The sequence below is a fragment of the Aulonocara sp. 'chitande type north' Nkhata Bay genome, linkage group LG15 (genome assembly GCF_057382095.1).
Source record: "Aulonocara sp. 'chitande type north' Nkhata Bay isolate Kocher_YH1m ecotype deep benthic linkage group LG15, A_spYH_male_GT1.1, whole genome shotgun sequence".
Taxonomy (NCBI): Eukaryota; Metazoa; Chordata; class Actinopteri; order Cichliformes; family Cichlidae; genus Aulonocara; species Aulonocara sp. 'chitande type north' Nkhata Bay.
In genome coordinates this window covers 2825343-2845996 of record NC_141358.1, presented here as the reverse complement: position 1 = coordinate 2845996, position 20654 = coordinate 2825343, and the positions used below count along the sequence as shown (strand labels likewise).

General features: G+C 44.8%; 1 protein-coding gene across 1 annotated transcript in view; it reads right to left on the bottom strand.

Moving 5' to 3' along the window:
* Positions 1 to 2026: 2026 nt before the first annotated feature.
* ches1 (checkpoint suppressor 1) overlaps positions 2027 to 20654 on the bottom strand; it is a 60768-nt gene continuing 42140 nt past the window's right edge. Inside the window, exons 3-6 of the mRNA XM_086263220.1 lie at positions 20110 to 20261; positions 13519 to 13577; positions 4310 to 4418; positions 2027 to 3243 (exon numbers count right to left, since the gene is read on the bottom strand). Of these exons, the coding sequence (XP_086119346.1) occupies positions 2685 to 3243; positions 4310 to 4418; positions 13519 to 13577; positions 20110 to 20261 (879 nt within the window). The 3' untranslated portion in view covers positions 2027 to 2684. The remainder of the gene's footprint in view (positions 3244 to 4309; positions 4419 to 13518; positions 13578 to 20109; positions 20262 to 20654) is intronic.

The window sequence follows — 20654 nt, the reverse complement described above, 5'->3', positions numbered from 1 at the left end:
AGCTTTTTGTGGTACGTTTGGCAGGTTTGAAAGAAAACACTTTGCTGTTTGGGGGCTTTTCAGGCAGTGAAGTGGATGCACTTTGCTTTAATACGTCCAGGTACAGTTCATGTGTTTTACCAGGACTCAGAGGTGAACAGATCTTCTTTCCTGCATGTCACAGAGTGAGCCCGAGGCAGAAACCCCCAAAAAACAAACGTGCGCTGCTAAAGCGACACGTTCTACCCCCTCGACATGCCTCTTGCCAACTCAACGCGGTTACTAGTCACCACAGCGGCGGATTGGTACATCGAATACAGCAGAGTGCTTGACCCGGGAGCACTCAGACACACATCAGACGACAGACAGATGGCACACAACGACAACACTAACAGTGTCTCCTTTACCCCCCCCCCCCCCCCTTTTTTTTTCTTTTTTCTCTTTATGGGTACCACACAAAATGCAAGGCCAGTGATGCATGCTACAGGTGGCGAAAGACTGTGCCGGTGGATGGGAGCATGCATTTGTTTTCCTCCCGCTTGGCTCGCTGACGATCGTTCAACGTCTCTTCAGCTCAAACAAACCCCCACCCCACCTCTCCCCCGTCTGGCTCTGCTGCTACAGCCAAAGCCCAGCCTACGTTTTCACCTAAAAAGCGGCTTTATTTTATACGCAGACGAGGGTCGGATAATACTTGTGCGCGCATTCCCGTTTTAGCCATGATGCACCTGGGGTTAAAAATACTGTCTGTAAATCAGAGAAAAGAAACGTCCCCTTCCCATGTCGTCTTTTTTTTTCTTTTCTTGGAGATATGAGGGCATCTACAAGGTCTCCCGCGCCCCTTTCAAACATTTACACCGAACAATGCCGATGGAGAGGAAGGACACGCGTACATTTACACACTGAAGTAAAAGTAAAAACAATACTGTTATAAATAAAGACAGGTTCTGTCGTGACAACAGAGGTACTGAGGGCAGGCAGGCAGGCACGATGTTAAAGGGTGTGTGTTCCTGGGCACACAAACGCACACACTCCACAGACGTGTTCTGGGATAACACCGGGTTTAACATTGAACACCTAAAACAATTAAATAAAAAAAAAAATAAAAGAAATCACTGTACAGGCAGAAGTTGTCGTAAGCCCACCCCCCCAAGAGGTGTTTCAGCTGGCCTACGTTATAAGCCTGAACCCGAAGCCCAGAGGTGGCGTCCTTTGGGCCTCTAATTGCAGAGTGATCTCCCACGTTTCCTCCCTGAAGACGTGTCTTTGAAAGCCCGCTCAGAAAAACAAGGAGACGAAATAAAAAAAAAGAAAAGAAAATCTCCAATATAATCACGGGTATAAGAATTGGCGGCAAAACTTTTTTTTTCTTTCCTCTAGGATCAAGGTTTATATGAAAATAAGTCATGCTTCATGCTAAATACATCGTTTATCTTACATGATCTTTGAATAAAAAAGATTTGCTTTTTATCTTATTTACAAGCACCCATGCAATATAACTGAGAAAGTCCTGCAGGTCAAATTGCTTCAATTAAGAAAAAGGAAAAAAATAAAATATTTTCTAACCTTTTTACAGAGTTGCCCGCACAGGGGCAAATTGCTTATATCTTTATGAGGGTAGAGTGAGGGTAAACAGACACAAACAGAAACCTAAACCCACAGTTCATGTATATAGTTCTTTGTCAAATGAAGAGGAAGGTGGTGGCAGCTACTGGCAGCTATGATATCTATACCAGGTATCTACGTCGTCTAATGGAGAGAAGTACGAGGGGGTGGAGGGAGGAGGTTTTACATTATGCAACAACAACAACAAAATGAAGGAGATATTGCCTCAGACCCGGCACACTATCCGTCTCTATGGTGATAAAACATGACCTTTTTTTTTTTTAAATTTTAATATATTTATTCTTAAATACTATGAGTGCTCTTGAAATAAACCATGTCTTTACCCATGATGCTTTTTATTATAAGTGGCGTAAAATAAGTGCATGAATATATATCACATTGGGTTTTACATTTATTTCCACACTTAAGGTCACTCGCTCTCTCTCGTTAGCTCTACTACGCCATCTTTGAACTTTTTTTGTGTTTGTTTTTTTTCTTGTCAGCTGTCGTATCGGCTACATGAAGCAACCTGGTCGCTTATCTTTGGCACAGTCTCACATTTGTGCTCGTGGATGTAGGAGAGTGATGCCGGCGGGCGGCCGACCCGCCTTTGCCGGCATCACTGCAAGATTGCTACAGATTCACATAGAAACAAACAGGTAAGACAAACAGCCATCATCAGCTCCCGCCCTCCCCCTCCCGGCAACGTGACTCGGTTTTGTCGCGCTCGTCCAAATTAGTGACAAAACGTGCTTTTGTTTTTTCCTTTTTTTATGGCTTTCATCCCCTTTTTAAACAACAAAAAACCAACAAAGACATATGAGAAATACCCATCGATGTTTAGTGTTGCTGAACATGTAGGAAAACATAGATTTTTGATATTGCCACAAATAAGTAGGATTCACCTAATGCCCTGCAGATAGATAGAGGGAGATGACAAGTGTCCGTTGAGACTAATGCTGTAGTAATGTTACCTGTTGACCTAGTTGTGTGTGTGTGTGTGTGTGTGTGTGTGTGTGTGTGTAAATCTGTGTGTGTGTGCTTGGAGCTATAAGCCGTCTGTGTGTGTGTGTCTATGCTTTGTTCTATGTGTGTGTGTCTTAGTTTCTCAGGGCCTCTTTCTGCTCCTTCTGGCCCTTGGCGGTGCGGTTTGTGATGTTGTTGAGGCAGGCTCTAACCCCCGCCAGGTGGAGCAGCGATCCCGCCGCCTCTTTCATCTCCTCGTCGTCGCTCTCCGGCGGCTTCTCCACCGTCGCCGCGCGCCGCTTCTTCAGCGGCAGCGTGTCACTAATGCCTCTCGCTCGGCTTTTGGTCCAGGGCAAACTGCTCCCAGCCAGAGTCCCGGCTCCCCCCAAACTACGTCTCTGTCCGCGCGGGGGCTGCTGGGAAATGTAGGTAGTGGTGGTGGCGGCAGTGGTGACGTGAGAGTCCAGTGGGATCTCCCGGGGCTCGGGTTTGACGTCTGATTGGATTTCCACGGCGATAATGTCGTCGTCGTCCACGGGGGAGGAAGGGGAGGTGACCTGGGAGGAGCACAGCCTACTGGGGGATTTGGCGGTGCTGTAAGTGTGGTCGTCCTGGAGGTCCTCGCCGCAGGGCGGAGGAGAGTAGCAGGTTGGGCTGTCCTGTCCTCGGCTTAGATAATCGCCCAGGGATGATCTGTATGGATCGAGGACACAGAGCGGGAGAGAATAACGTTACTCGTGCTGTCACACTGCCAGGCGGGCTGCCTGCCTGGACCTGCTTCACTCCACTGACACTCAAGCTTCTCTGCTTTACTAGAAAGAAAGTTCAGGTTCTAATCTATCAGCCACAAATAGCTCCCTCGGGCCTCATGCGCATATTTCTGAGGTCAGATAAAAGCCCGTATTTCACAAAGACTCAGCCATCCTTTTCAGAAACGAGCTGCCTCATTTTCAGATTGCCACCTTTGCGCCCCCCACCCCAATGACACGGTGCATTTTTAGCAGCACCCATTGTCTCGAAGGTTGCTCAGCACATAAAGAACCTTGCGAACTCTAAAGTCAGAGCGCCTCGACGGTGACGATTCTGCGGCGAGGCCGTTTAACTGTTCGTCCTCGTTACACTGCGACGCGCATTTTGCTCTATTAGTCGGGAGACACTTTTCGCTGTAAAGCGTCAAAGGACGGCGTGGGATGGGGGTTAATCCTGACAACCCATAAATCAAAAAGTAGCTTCAGCAGCGTGCCCTGTCCCCCCGGACATCCCCCCCTCCCCCCAGAATGAGAGCGTGAGCATATTAATATCTCATAAGAAAAACATGCACTCCCTTACAGTGATCAAATATTCACTGCAAACCTTTAGTGAGCCTTTCGGGTATGTTTAATTCATTATGCAGTGCAGGCCATCATACTCTCGTGCTCCTGTGATGGATGTGCATGTCCGTGCATGCTCCCAATGTTCTTTGAATCACGAGGCCTCTCCCTCTAATAAACCTGTTTGTGTTTGTGTGTCTGCGAGAGGCCATTATATAAACACACCTGGATGAAACGTTGTGCACGGCGGGAAGCGTGTGAACGCCTCTGACTTTCGAGCACAATAAAGATGTAATTATGTAAACTATCAGTGGAAAATTTGGGAGCTCCCCGAGCTTTGTGCCACTGCATGTAGGTGCAGGCGTGTCTGTGGGAGAGGGAATGCATCTGTGCAGCCCCCGCTGGTGTTAATTATACGTTTGAAGGCAGCAGGAGCAAAGTTTACCCACCTTATGGCCGAGGTTCTGCTCCCCACAGGGCTTACAGGTAAGGGTCTGATAACAGGGAAGAGGGCCTGGCTCCTGACACGGGCGCCATTTTGGATCACACCTCGAGGAACTGAAAGAGAGAGCAGATGGAACATCAGTTACACGCAAGACACGAATCAGTTTCAGTGACGAGCGGAGGGATAAAAAAAAAAAAGACAGAAAAAAAAAAAAGCCAGCAACAGAAGAAGCTCCTAAAAAAACAAAAACCTCTCAGATCCGACCTCCATAAGACCCGGGAGCAGCTCGATGAGCATCCACTGTCCATTCGAGGAGGCCAACGGGGCAATATTGATGAGCGAGGCAAGGTTAAATTGAGCAGGAAAGCGTCATAAATGAGTTAAGGCCGCTGCAAATCATTCAATTACCAACGACCGCTGGGCACGGCCAAATCCAGCCTGCCTGATACAGCAGCCGCTGGAACGCAAAGGGGGAAACCGCAGATCTGAAAATCTGAAAGGCACATCTGTTTCGAACCCAAGTGTTAAAATAACCAAGTAAATCTATTTTTTGAGGGAGAAAAACGGGACAAATTCACATCTTTTTACGTTACTAATTTATCTGCTGATCTTTTTTATTGGTTCGTCTCAAATGTCAGAAAGCAACATTTTCCAAAGCGGGTTAGTATTTTGAAATTAAAGCTGCAGATAAAAATGATTCAGTGTCTATTTTATGAAACCGTCATTAAATTTCACTTTTTTTCCCCGTTTCATCTGAACCTGAAGCCTGAACAGGTCTCTCTTGTAAATGAGACTTTGTGTATAAATAAAGGTTAAATAAAGACATTCAATGACTTTATTTTTTTTACCTTCAAACTTTATTCAGTGAAGAAAGTCTTTTACTGATTAATGGCTGTGTGGCAAATACATTCAGTGGTTATCTAGGCAACAAGACTTCCATTTCTTTGTGTCAGACATGAATATAATAGTTATCATGACTTTTTCAACTAACTTTTAACTACTTGATCACATGACAAATGGCCTATAAGACTTCCATCATTAGCATTAAACTTGAAGGTGAACTAGTAGCTCAACAGATCAGTGTTAACGCCACAGTAAGAAGCTCAAAGAACCCTCAGCAGACCTGCGACATCCGACTGCGTTGGGCAGCGAGCTCTATTGTTGTGGAAGAAGTTTGTCTTCCAACAGTCGTCCATCTGGTCTAGGCAAGAAAAGCCTTGGTCAGGGAGGAGGAAGTGTAGCCAGTGGTCACGCAAACCAATTTTCAAAGAAACTAAAGAACCCACCAGAAGGACAACTCTGCGGCACTCTGCCTAAGTGCCATTTTACTCCGCTGAAAAAACAGGCATATGGCAAGCCCACCTGGAGTTTACCAAACGATACTTTCTGCAGACTAATGAGACAAAGATTGAATTCTCATGTCTGGAAAGCCAAGCTTTTCTACTGGCAAAGACAGGTGCTGCTAATCACCTCGCTAATGTGGTCACCACATTGAAGCATGATGTGACTGGTGCAGAATACAGAGAGGTCACTGGAGAAAGAAACCCACACAGACAACATCCTGAAACACACGGTCGTGGAAATGGACTGGCTTCGGAACAACTTGGGCCTAAAAATCTGTAGTGACAGACGAAGGTTACGGCTTACAAACCTGAGCCAATCTAACAGCAGGCAGAAAAACGTCCAACCTTTCACCTTGATATTTTAATATCGTGTGTGTGCAGCTAATGTATGGAAATTAGCTTAGTTGCTCCTTTTTGCTGAGAGTTACGTAAGAAGATTGATATTATTCTCGTGATTGTACGGTAAATGTAGAGCTGCAGTGCAGCGCTAGTTAGCTTAAATTAGCTCAGTTTAGCATAAGATAGAAACACTTAAACAACAAAAAATATGATATATATTCATTTATTTTTGATTTCCTAAAAGTTGCTGTCTGGTGGCAGACAGTTTATATTAACTTTAAAGAGAACCACCCTGACTGTTAGCTTTTCTTTCCTCTCTTCACGCTACACCAAGCTAACCGGCTGCTAGCTGTAGCTTCATATTTAAAGTACAGACAGTTGACAACATTTAAGAAGCTTCAGTCTTTCAAATAAAGTCACTTTTATGTGTGTAGAACAGGCGTTTATGCAAAGTGTTTTCCAGCTGCCCCAAAAATTCTTATATACAAAACTATAAAGAATGAAAACGCCGAGCTAACCACAAATCATGAAGAATAGATAAAAGAGATGGCAAATATAACCAAAGTAATCACTGAAAGAATAAATGTAAATACAGCACTGGGTTAAAAATACTCAGGAGGCAGAGCAGCTACTAGTCAGAAGGTTGGTGGTTCAGTCCATGGCTGCTCCAGTCTGCATGCCAAATATCCTCGGGCAAGTTACTAACCCCAAGTTTCTCTCCGATGCATCCATCATCAGAGTATGTGTTACAGTTAAATCACTTAAGGATAAAAAATAGTGCTTGGGTGATTGAAGCATGTTGTATAAAGCGCTCTGAGTCATCAGCTAGTGTAGAAAAATGCTATATAAGAACCAGCTGATCATCATAATAAAGAAAAGTGATTAAAAGTGCTGTTTAAAAACAGTCATCTAACTTTCAGTAATACAGCGATAAAAACATCTTCCCCAATGAATCGCGCAGTGACTCAGGTCTGTGAAATTTCGACATATGGTTTTAATTTGTAATTATGAAAGAGATTGTAAACTAAGGGTAGACAAAGTAAACTTTTACAGCTAACCTGCAATCAAGATGCTGGAGAAATAATGTAAAAAGTTTTTTTAGTATTCAGGGTGTTTAAGTATATACTAGAACTTTTTCTAGTTTACAACAATGCCTCAGCTGGAAAAACATTTCAGATTTAAGACAAACATTAAGAAGTTCCACATGATAATTTGTTTCTTAAGCCATTTCAGATTTTCCACCGAGGCCAAAGTCTTGTCTCTGGTTTCCTACTCAGACTGGACTGTGGCAGACCAGAAGGAAGATCTAAACAGGTTTTAAGCTTTAATTGTAATTTATGTGAATCTATATATAGTTTCTACACAGATTATACACTTTGAAGAGAAGAGAAAAGAAGAGCGTACATCTGATCCAAAAGCTCTCATTATTCAAGGCTGGCTGCTCACCACAGTCATCCCAGTTCCCTGGAACAGCTGTCATTTTCATCTCTGGGGTCAGTTTGTGTTTCGCAAACGATGACCTGCTGTTTCCTTTTGTCTGCCGCAGAAACATTTGTTAAGGTGAGACTGTGAACACCGTTCATCAAGCCATCAATACACTGCAGCTGAAGCATTTTTGGGAGGAGGGGTTAAATCTCAGCCCATACAGTGAATTTATGATCGATGTTATGAGCAGAAATTTAATTTGCCTCGAGAACCACAAGCTCATTAAAACATACAAGTCCCCCCCCATGTGGAAAGCAATCTTGTATATTTGGTTCATGTTGCCACACACACACACGAACACTCGTGCATTATGATTTTGTCATTGTAAGTGTGCGTCTGCTGCCTCTCTCTGGCCGCCTGTGTCCACAGTAATCTTATTGACTCCTGTTAGCGCGGCTCTGCCCCTGATATCTCCAGCTCTGCTCTCCATAACCTTATAAGTAAGTCCCTGCACAGAGTCTCTTTTGTAATCTTGATCACTCACTGCATGGATGTGTGCGTGTGGGCAGTGGTCTCCCCGGGTTGACACGCACCCACCCTTTCTCCTCCCCACCTCTCGTTCCAGTCAGGCTTTGGGTTACCATAGCAACGGTTCCCTTTCCACATGCCACAGAGTGGTAGATCATGCATCAGAAGGGATCTACCACTCTGGGAAAGCAGGGCAGAGAAGCCGTTTCTTAGTTCGCACCCTAAACTTTTCACGACGTTATCGAGCAGACGCGTCGGTTCGGTGGACGGTAAACAATCTTTAATGCATCAGTTCTCGAATGTGAGAGCAGAGCAGGCGGCTCTGTTTGAAACCTCATCACAAACGGCTGGTTGCTGTGTGTCAGGCTGCTTTAAACTTGCCTCGATAACAGACTGTGCATAAAAGATGAGCAAAGTCACTGGCCTTGTGTCACGGATAAATACAACAAAATAAAATGATACGACCGAGACAAAAACTGTGCTATTTTGTAAATAATAAACATGAATTCGCTGTTTAATTGTGTAACTTTATTAGCAGCATCCTCCTGAAATGCGCCAACAACATTGAGAGTCACATCCTCCTCTCTGCCCCTTAATGCTCTCTGGTTGCTATGGTAACGTGTGAATATTTCTTTCAAAATAAGACACACAACTACAACACGGGAAAGACCCAGGGAAACAGAGTTAACGATAAAAACCCTGAAAACCATAAATTTCACACCCGAGCCTCAACTCGCGCGGCCCGGAACCAAACGACTCGAGGACCGGTACCGGTCCGTGGCCCGGGGGTTGGGGACCACTGACCTAGATGGCAGGTTTGGCTAGCAAGCTGCTTCCATAAACAACAAACAAACACTGATATCTACTAATTAGTTTTAAGTAACACATGAACAAAGTAGAACTCAAAGTTCTTAGTCTGGTGGTAACACTGTAAGACTCATTATTTTGCTAATTATCGCCGAAAAGGCACAAACACAGCAAATTCAGTGGGCTGGATTAGCTGAGGTGACACCTGGTGCAAACTTTAAGCTTAAATAAGAATTAAATTGTATGTTATTAAAAACAACATAAGCATAAATGTAATATACAAACCAAAACAGCTGTTTGTATCAGACTGTAAATCGGGACATTTTAACATGGAGATCCAAGGGGACTGACATGTTATTGGGAGTGAGCCTCTAGTGGCCATGTGCGGAACTGCATCTGCTTTATCTTTCATCACTGGCTAATGCAGCTGAGCCCAAACCAGTGGGCGACGTCCAGATTCAGTCTTGTCTAGATTTCATGAGTGAAAACAGTGAGAGAGAGAGAAATGTTTGACATGGGCTCTCACACCTCAGCAACAGCAGTTTATCCTAGATGCACACATCTGCACACACATACATATAACCTCTACTATAGGTACGAGCTCCTCTTACATATGTGACCTCTACATTCACCTCCTCGCTCTGCTGACTGTTTGAATTTCTTTCTTCCATCCTCACTTGTTGATTTTTTCCCCTCTGTGCATCGATCTGTCATTCTATGTATAGTGGTGACTCATATCTCCAACCGAGCACGCACGCCGACGCCACAGGTAAAAAACCTGGGACATATGCTGTGGATATGAGGTGACAAACTAAGCTGAGAAAGACCAGGCAGCACTCCCAAAGCCCGTCCCCGCTCGCTGAGATCGAGCATTACATTTTACAAGCTTGGAGAAAGGCAAAGGAAAAAAAGCTCTGTGTGGTTGGAAGCAGAAAACAAGAGAAAGAAATGTATGAACAGACAAGAAAAGGTGTCTGTCTGCATTTCTATCTCTTTTTTCCTGGAGAGAAAATATCCTCTAGTCTGTCTTTTTCCGATGTCTGGTCAGCTGCTCTGCCTTTTCTGTCTGCTTCCTACGTCTTCGCCTGCCGCCTGTCTCCCTGCCTGCCTGTTTTCCAGGACGAGCGAGAGCCCTCGGCCTCCCTCCCCTCTCATGTGCCGTAAACGCATTCAACCTCCTCTGCTCTCCTGTTAAATGAGTTCCACATGGCCCTGCAGGCTGCAGTCTCCACGCGGCCAGCAGAGGCACCAAAACACACAAACACTCGCTGAATTCACACACACACACACGTGGAGTGCAAAGGGTCAAAGGTTACTCCCAGCAGACCTTGAGAATGCAACCGTTTGAACGTGGCCTCTCGCTCAGTCAAAACGTGTCCCACCCCCGCCTCCCGCCTCTCCCCCGGCCTGGCTGCTGTGTGTTAAAGTCTGAGGGCAGGATGCATACTAATGGTGTCTGACTGACTGGCTGACTGACGGACTGGATTGCTGGTGGGCTGAAGTTGCTGGCAGTTTAACTGGATGTCTAACTGGCTTGTCTATCTGACGCTACAGCCGAGTGTTTAAGTGGTTGGCTGACTGACATCTGCTATAACTTGCAGGGGTGGGAGATTAAAATAAATAAAAGCAACACTCGATTACTCGGACTTGAAAAAAAGCCCTTTAAACACAACTACAAACAGGCGTTATCAGGCTGAAATCTAATCAGCACCTGTGATTTTCAAATGTTTCCTCTACGCCTATTTTGATCTTCAGTATGCGCAACGATAGGCTTCTTAGAACTCTTTTAGTCTCGTTTTAGCTTTGAGGGATATTACATCAATTTTATACTTGAAGCAGAGTTTACTTGACATGAGGAGCTCTTCTCATCCTGAGAATGCTGTTGTAAAGTATCTTCTGTGGCTCTGGAGAGAGAGAGCACTTCAAAGCATGAGAAAGTAACCCTGATTATGTCATCGGCGTTCTCTCGGTTTAGGGCAAAAGACCACACATTTTAGAACAGACGTGCTAGAAAACACGGGAACAGGCCTGTAAGAGAACTGCATGTACCAGGCAGGGAGGGTCTGACGTTATTCAAGTATTATTATTGTTTATTATTGATCTCTGGCTCTCTTCACACTCCCTGAGCCTGGTTCTGTTGGAGGTTTCTTCCTGTTAAAAGGGAGTTTTTCGTCCCCCTTGTTGCCAAGTTCTTGCTCACAGCGACTCGTCTGATTGTTGGTGTTTTCTCTGTGTCACCGGAGGGTCTTTACCATATAATGTAAATCGATTTGAGGCGACAGGTGCTATATAAATAAACAACACTGAATTGAATGAACCAGTGTAAGCTGCATACATTATTGAGGATTTTGAATCCTGTGCCTTAATTCCTGTTTCATGAAGTCTTTCATTATTTTGTCTACACCTCATATGAGGCGTAATGAAAAAGTTCAGCAAACCTGTCACAAATAAAAGCTTTTTTTGGCCAGTTCAACAAAACTGTTGCTCAACATCAGAGATTTTGGAAGTTCATATTTGAGTTTGACACAGGAGCAGATCCAGTAGTACGGAGAGCAGGACTTCCTGGGTGCAATCTTAAAACAGCACAGGACTGGAGATGGTCTTGGAGGGCAGGATGGCCACTTTTGAACCAAAGTTGCTGAACGTTTTAGATTTTTTAAATCACACCTACACGGCGCTGGAAGACGTATTTAGACTTGAGTAAAAGCGTCAACGCTGCAGTGCAAAAAGACCCGACAAGACAGGTGGAACCTTTCTTTTACTGAAGTACCTGGTTTGAATAAGTACACATGCATACATAATCATCACGATCTAGTTTTTACTCGGCTCCATATATTTTATATCACGTGCTTTTCTAGATTTTTCTTCCACATCAAACATAAATACTGATAATAATGAAGTTTTGCAAAAGCAGAGCAGAGAGATGATTCATTTTATATGTATTATAACATACTGACTTAGTGCAGGTTTGCTACTTTTATTTACATCTTCAGCTAATTTTAATATTGCAGCCGGCTGTTTTGAAGATAATTATAAGAATTTTACACAACATCAGGTCGTTAATTAACTTTGGGCAGCATTTCACTTGTTAGTTATGATTTAAGCCTAAAAGGCAAATTAACTCAGCTGATAAAAAAATGTCGTAAATATATTTTTTTCTTGAATTCCTCCAAATTGTACTTAACTTTCACCTCTGCTACTGCAGCAACAGTGCGCTTCCTGTAACGGCTTATCATTTACTAGAACAGCAAACCTATGGAGAAATGTACAAGCATATGAGTTCCCACCATTTGGCGGGATTTGCAGTCCTGCTGGAATTGCTGATAATCATTTGTCAATAGATATCTGTCAACAGACAAAGCCGATGCTTGTTTGAAGCGATTGTGATGCACCGGTTTGCCTGCGATGAATCATTTACAAGCTGGTCAATTTTTCTATTGACTTGGATACACCCTTCATTTGCAGCTGACAGGTTAATAACGGCCCAGAGCTGGTTCCAAATGAGTTAGCTCCAGAAATGATAGAACTTTGAGTTTAAAAAGAGCACTTAGACCGAGCAGAAGCTTTATAATTTAGAGCTACTGAATAATGAACCTCGTGGAGGTGGGGTGATAGGTTGCGTCGAGCACTCGGCTCCCAGCCATTGTCCTTGCATTCTTCCACGTCGAGCGGGGAGAGGCACATTTCAGGACACATCACCTCAGAGCGGAGCAGCTCTGAAAGCTCTGGGAATGGGAGATGGAAGTAATAACTGAGGGCACTAACAGCCCCAAACTCGCTCGCTCTGGCACCCGACCACCCCCACCCCGACTCTTCCCTCGTCTTTGCCTCTGGCTGTCTCTCACAGCTTTCCCGTCCCTGCTGCCTCTGACGCTCCCACCTGTCCATTCCTGCACTCGCTCCTTTCAGACACACATTAAAAAAGGAAAATTAAAAAAAAGAAATGACTTTTTTCTCCTGTGTTTCCTCCTGACATGCGCACTCCCAAATCAGCTTTCCACCCCTTTCTTTCCATCCGTCCATCTGTCCAGCTGTTCAGACGCATCACTCAGACTCTCTGTGTGTGTCCAGAGGGAGTCCAGGTTTTCAGACACTCTCTCCAAGCCCGGCTCCTTGACCATTACTACTCCATTATCAGCGGCGATGGAGGGCGCGCCGCAGACGCCTAATGTATCCATTTCCTCCTCCATTTAGGGCTCGGCAGCCCAGCGAGCTCCTGGAGTGCTCCCTGATTGGGATTGAATGTCCATTTAAACGGCCGTCCAACCACCAGGGAAGGGTGGGGGGTGTTCGGCAGGGAGGGGAGGCAAGGAATAATGGGAAATGGGGGGTGGGGGGTGCACAGGAGTAAAAATAAAGTGAGACTGTACATATGTTGCACTAGATGAGCAAAGGAGGCAAGGGGATTGCTCCCCAGCCTCTGATTTGAAGCTCAGATTTTCTTCCTTTCTTTCTCTCCCTGCCTTGCTCGCCGTGTCTCGATCACTCCTCTCCCCCCCCCCCCCCTTTTTATAAATTTTTTTTCTCCACAAACTTGGAAAACACTTGGTGCTGAGCCAAGTGTCAGAACTCAGCACTCAGTATTCTCAAGGTGCGCTTCTAAAAAGAGGGATTTGGAATTGAGATGATTGGAGTTGGCACATCCGTAGAGGGTGGAGGGAGAGAGGAGGAGGAGAGAGGAAGCGGGTGAGACAGAGAGAAAGAAAGAAACAGGCGGGAGATCACACACACACACACACACACACACACACACTCGGAGGTGAAACAGTACCTTGTAGGAGTACTCCTCCGTTCTTTCTGAAGAGGGGACTCCCCGACCACAACGGAGGACTAGAAAGGAGAGAGGAGAGAAAACTGGTCAATCATTTGATCGCGTCGCAGCAGCCAACCAGCCCAGCCGGCTTCATCACGAGGCGGATAGCAAGGCAGGAATTTGAGCCCATAAGCCAGTGCTTCTGATTATAGTGATTAGATTCCCGGGTGTCCCACTGTTGCCATTATTCCCTGTGATTACCTCGGAGAATTACAGCCTCGACGCTGTAGTCCATGGGGGTAATTTCTCATGACAGCCCCCCACCGCCTGCCACTCGTCCATTCACACACATTAAAAAAAAAGAAAGAAAAAAGAAAGAAAGAAATCATCAGCTCGCAAACACTTAACACGCACTCATGCCAGACAGCCATGTTTAAGACCGATCTGTATACGGCGCGCGCGACACATTAAAACACACACACAGGAAAACACAAAGCCGGCGACTCGGTTTAGGTGATCATTGCACCACTAATGAGGGAGGTAATGACGGCATTTCTCACATAGACAGAGATATCTCCACTCACACATACACACAAAAGGGATGCTGCTGGATCTGTAATTTAAAGACAGAGCGTTGGGGGGGGGGGGGGCGTTTCCAGGTTGAGTGGTCTTTAGCTCCCAGTCAGACGAGCTTTTCTCCCAGTCAGACGAGCCGTCTCTCAAACACAGTCAACACTGGTATCACACACACACACAGACAGGGCACAGAAAACACCTGGGGAACGCTGTGAACTTGCTTCCACTCATTTGGAGAGTTTCCTTTGTAGCACGAGTTGTGTTTTTATGTTGCTGAATGAGAGGATTCACGTCTGCACTCGTGAAGCGGTTCTCACCTCGCCAGATGCCGGGGAAAGATGGACGCACACACGCAGATATTTACTGTTCACACACGCATACAAACGCAGCGGAAGCAGCAAATTTCAGCCCCTGAGCCACCTGCTGTTGCCATGGAGAGTTGCCACATTGCGTTGCCACGGCGATAACATATTTTTCCTGTGCTAACAGCCTGTCTGTTTTCCCTAGCCCCCCCACTCCCGCCCGTCTCACCCCCATCTCTCTCTCCCTCTCTCTGTCTGTCTCTCCCCTCTTCCCCGCCTCACCTCTCTCTCTCCCTCCCTTTCTCAACAAATGGGTTTGCAGCGCAACAGCACCTGACTTATACTACATGTGTTGCCATGGTGGCGTTCCCGTTGCCAAGACGACCCCTGTGCATTTAATGCGGTGGGCGAGGGGCTAAACTCGCCGCTCCCCTCCTTCAACATCCCCTCACTCGGGAGAAAAGGGAGGAGAGAGAACTGGAGGTAGAGACCCCCTCCTCCTCCTTCCATCCAGATGCTGATGGGGTGTGAAGGAATGCACCATAGAGCTGACCTCCTACCCAGCATGCTCTGTCTCTCTCACACACACACACACACACACACACACACACACACACACACACACACACACACACACACACACACACACACACACACACACACACACCATTACATGTGTCAGACACACACACCCATTTAAAAAAAGCATGAATAGCACAGAGCTGGACTGAGACACTTAAGTGAGCAGAGTCTCTCTCTCTCTCTCTCTCACACACACACACACACACACACACACACACACACACACGCACCCATATTCTGGCGCACACAGCACGTGGGGGCTGGCTGCTGTGGTGTGAGTTATTATAGCCATGAAAAGGCGAGAGGTGCGAGCGACAAACAGCAGAGGACAAAGGAGCGTCACTGCACTCCAGCTACACCCCCCCTCCACCCCACCCCACAACCCTTCTCAGCCACTTCCTCCTATCTATCTCTATCACTCCCCGTGTTCATCTCCCACTTCTGTGCTGTATAGAGCGGCTTGAGACAGTCCTTGACCTTAACATAATAGACATGCTGTGCAACCATTCACGGTCATTACACTTCATAACATAATATTCTTGAGCGTGAGAGCTGTTGAGAGAGATATTGTGTTATATTGATTGGACTTGAGTTCCAGGATACATATAAAGGACAAAGCTAATGCCAGACATTGAAAGACGTAACGTAGCACCTTTTTCAGAGTGAAACGGTAGCGCTACACTTCTGATAAAACACACGCACAAAAAATCTAAAGTAATGTTTAATAATTCATCTTTGTGATAGAAGATGAGGGTGAAACTGCAATCCAACTTAAAGGCACACGATCTGCATCTGCAAGTAAAGCTCGCTTTGTTTTAATGCGAAACGAGTGAGAAACACTGACAGATCCATCGCCATAACAACCACTGACTCTGTGCATATAGTGAAGAATGGCTTATTTAGTTCAAAGCCCTTGTTGATTCGTAACTTTACCCTGAGTTGCCTGTTTTTTCATGAAATTGGTATCCAAGGTCAAAAACACTAAAAAGATAAGGTGTCATCTTCCTCTCTGCAAAGTGAAGTCAATATGCCTTAAACCTGTAATAAAAGGTTGTAAAACTTGTTGTTCAGTGGACCAGCTTGGTGTCTCTGCTGGGCTTAATTTGGCCCCTGAGCCTTATTTTTGATTTACAGCGTGGAAAGCTTGTAATGTAAACGTTGCTTACAGGTATGTTACATGTTGTTCCACAGAACAAGATTGTGATGTCAAGGTGATAGTGCCATCTTTTATATACAGTCTTTTTAACAAGAAAAAAAGTGCCATTTATGACCATTTTTTTCTGTCTGCTTGTTCTTCTGCTGCTATGAACGGAAATATTAATAATTCTTGACCTCTGAACTCTTTCATTTCACACCAGTCTGTTTAAACACTAATAATAAATTATTTCCAAAGTGCTTATATTGAGTAAAGCTTTAGTTTTTAGTCTTTATGAACTTTTTGATCCAGCAGGTCCAGAGTGGAGAGCATGCTGTGATTGTGCATTTACATTCAACTGCTGTCTAAAGCACACCAACAACTTGTCTATTATTATAACAAATATTCATGTTGTTGAATCAGAGGTCAGAACTGGAGGGAAACGTATAAATCTCATCATTTCCTCTCACCAGTAATAAGTGAATTCTCTTTAACTTCATACTGAAAACTCGGAGAATCACAATAACCTGTTGAATTGTCTCATTTATTCTTCACAACACCGCGTCCACTGTGTTCTGGTGTCTTCTTGTGCTGCAGTACCCTGATTTATATCACTCAAATCTCTTTGAGTTTTTCCAGTAACTGTCAGAGAAAACAAAGCGCTCACAGGCATCAGCTTACATCGAAACTGGGATTAAGCAATGAAATAACTGGACATACACAGACACGGGGGGATGTTCTTCAGGTGCAGCGTCTCAGTGGACCTGCAGCTCGGCTCAAACCGAGAAACACACTCTCATCTCCTGCTGTGTGCCACGACGCAAATGAACAACTACCCCTCCACACTCCGACCTCTCCCTGCACCCCTCCGCCCTCCCGTGCATGTTCCAAATCCAGCCTCCAATTTGTTCCACTTCCACATACCTCATTGTTCAAAATGACACTTTTACATTTTACGGTGAACCAATTATTCTGTCTTACACAGTCCACTGGCTCTGCAAGCCAACCTACCCGGATCAACCGTGGAGCGGGTTGTAGGGCTGGCAGTGGCTGTGTAGTCGCAGAGAGACAAAAAATAGAAGGAGCGGATAAATGAAACAATAATAATGAAAAATATTTAAAAAATAAAGCAACTCATAGCAGCTCTCTCTGACGTATCAGTCGGGATGGGCAAAGGTGCTGGAAACTGAGAGGATGGAGGAAGGAGGTGAGGTCAGGAGAGGAGAGAGACGTGGAGGAAACGACACAGGTGGATGCCGCCGCACTGTGGAGGGATGTGTGTGTGTTTGGGGGGAGGCTGCGAGAAGTCGGAGAATAAAGTGAATGTAGACAAAGGGGAATTTAATTGAATGATAAAGTGATGGAGAGAGAGTGGAGAGGGAGAGAGAGGGAATAAATCACAGCAGGGATAAATAAAGAAGATGGAGTACTGGGTGCCCCACTAGTTGTAATGCATGCCTGAGGATGAGCAGGAGGGTGTGTGGGATATTAAAAGAGGAGACAAGAGAGCGAGATGAGTGGAACAGAGGCACAGTAGGAGCAGAGGAAAGGCAAAACAAGGGGGGAGGAAAGAGTGAGGTGGAGGGGGGGAGAAAAAAGGCTTTTTACCTGTGATGTGCCTGAGGGGGGAGGGAGATAGGAGGAGGGACAGAAGTGTTGTTGCATCAAAAGAGCATGCAAAAAGATTTAAGGAAAGGATGGTGCAGGTCAGGTATATAACGCCTGGAGAGAGTGGGTGTGAAGAGTAACAGATGGAGGGAGAGGATGGAGAGAGTAAGCAAGCAGACGAGAGTGCAGGCTTTATGTTATATGTGGATGCTGGCACCGAAGTCCCCATTTCATTTGCTCTTTATTTGCTTCTCGGAGATCCACTTACATCAGATAAATACTACGAGAATGAACTTATCTCTCTCCGGATAATTTACCCAGAGAACTTTCTTTTTCATTCCACGAGTAAACAGCCACGGCTCCCTCCTTAGAAAACTGTGAAACAAAAGAGCGAACCCACCGAGTGGCACGCACATTCATAAAAAGCTCCCGTTTCCAGCCTTTCATTGCAGAGTATCCACGACTTTTTTAGAAAGAGTCAAACAAAGAGAGAGGTTGAGGTGCTGTGTGGAATTAGGAAACAGAAAAACTAATAAACAGTCGACACCAAAGACTTTAGAGATTGTTAATGTTTAAGTTCAAATAGTTTATTTGCTCATCTTTTGATTGTGGCCACTGTGTGAGGTGGTTTCCATTGTTTGTGCGGCTGAAAGCTGTGCTGACTTTTCCCAAGCAATTAGCCACGGGGACAAAGACTCAGACAGGGCACTAAACTAATCCTGTGACACAGCAAAATCGAATATTTCTAGTTGACTAAATGCATTTTATCCCTGAGTTTCATATTTTAGAGATGACTGATTTCTCCTCTGTGGTTAGTAGGGCAGGAAGTAGTACAGTAAAGCTGTTTGAGTTTAGGAAAAACAATAACAACGATTAGTGTGATTGCTACTCTAATCTCAATTATAACATAATTATTCAAAAACTTGACAAACTTAAACACTAGACTCACTTTTGATGTCTTCAGCTGCAATAAGGAGTCAATGAATTTGAGCTGGTAGGTGCAACACTTGATTACCATATTTTTCAGATTATAAGGCGCATTAAGTGAAACAAAACAGTCAGATAAGTCGACTCATTCTTCTTGCTTCCTCCACTTCCGTAACATTGATTCATTAATGTTGAATTCTCTGCAGCTGCTCTATTCCCATGTTGTTGCAGTATATTAATGACTAACCTCGTATTGTGGATGGATTATCTCAGTTGTTCTCCTGAAGTTTGGTCCGTTTACAGCATCCTGCCATGCGATTGCATTTGTCTCTAACCATCAGGAACCCTCACGTTAACTTTTATCGAGTGGAAAAAAGTTAGCGTTCATCCTCCAGCTTCACTGTGCTTATTATGCTAACATAGCTGTGTCGCTAGCGATCACATAGCACATCATTATATACCAGCTAGCCCAACTTCAGTAACCCTACAAACGTCACTGCTGTTTAGTTTCCTGTCTTCATTTGGAAGTGGTAGCAGAGCTGTACGTTTAAATGTTTTCAGAAATCTCTCAGTCATGCTCAGAACATGCTATATCATGCGAGCTAACTTCCTGCTAACTTCTAACTCTGTTATATGTAATAACTTCTGTTTTCATGGATGCCTGGATGTTAAACTTCATTGTTACACCTGGTAAAGCAGCAACGCTGATCATTTTGTTAAAGATGAAAGAATTTAGACCGTTTTTAACTCTCAGTGTTCGTTTGACTTTGGGACCTGAAGACGGAGTTTAGGACCCTGATTACTCCGCGAGGCTCCTGACTACAGTAGCCGTAATGCTGTGCGGTGCGGCTTCGTAGCTTAGCAAAGTCGTACTAAAAAAAACATTTGTTTTACAGATTTTTGAGCGCCGTGTAGCACATAAAATCGGTTCGATATTTTAGCTCAAATATGAACATCAGCCGATATCAGTGTTGCTCCAACATTAGGCACATTAAACCTAAAATAAGTTCCGCTGTTATCCCGTTATATTAAGATCATTTGACTTATCATTTAAGCTGTTTTGTTTGGTATATTAAATATACTGTGCTTCACTACTTTAAGTAAAGGAACTCATATGTTATGGCGTAGAAAACGTAAATAATATCACAGCAGCAAAGACTGGAACAGAAATAAAGACAGAATGAAGAGAGATGCTGAAAAAAGCAGAGTTAAACACTTTAAGCATGTGCGGGACTCAGGATGACATTTCTGGAACACCGCTGAATTTCATTCATACCTAAGAGACAATTCAACACGACAAGTACATGATACCTTTGAACAGGTGGCTGCCACAAATTCTCTTGAACGTGTTCATTTCTCTAAAGTCTCTTCAGAGAGGCAAGCATGACGAGAGTCTGGCAGCATCCCCTCCCTGTCGACGGGTTTATCAATTAACCGGCCGAGATTCACTCAGTCAGTGGATAAGAGGGTCCGTCTTACCTGTGGTGAAATGTCTGCGGTAGGGTGGGTGGGGAGGTGGAGGGGGTGGTCAGGCTGGGCGAGTAGGGATGGTACGGCGTCTTCTTCAGAGCCTGGATCAGGTTGTGCCTGTACTCTGGATCTATGGACCACAAAGAGCCTTTGCCTATGCTCTGCAAGACAGCAAGAAAAAACGAAGAGGAGAAAGTTGTTATTGAAGAACAATGACTGCAGCCCAAACCACGTGCACACACAGCCATCCTGCATTCCCAAGGAAGATAAAACTCAGAGGAACGAGAAGTAAAACATCCTCAAAGCCACCTTGCTCCGCATTTTCCTGTCTGTCTTTATGGAAAAAGAAATCATGAAGCTTCTTTCTGATGAGGACGTAGGCAAACTCTTTAACTTTCTCCATTCCAGATGGTGCGTATTTTTAGATCAAAGCGGCTCCCCCCCTCACCTAATGAAGCTGTCGGCCCCCCAACCTGAGTGAAGCCAGCCTATAGATTATAGAGAAGGGTGCCATGAAAATAGACTGTCTCTGTCTCTCAGAGCCTTCAGCATGC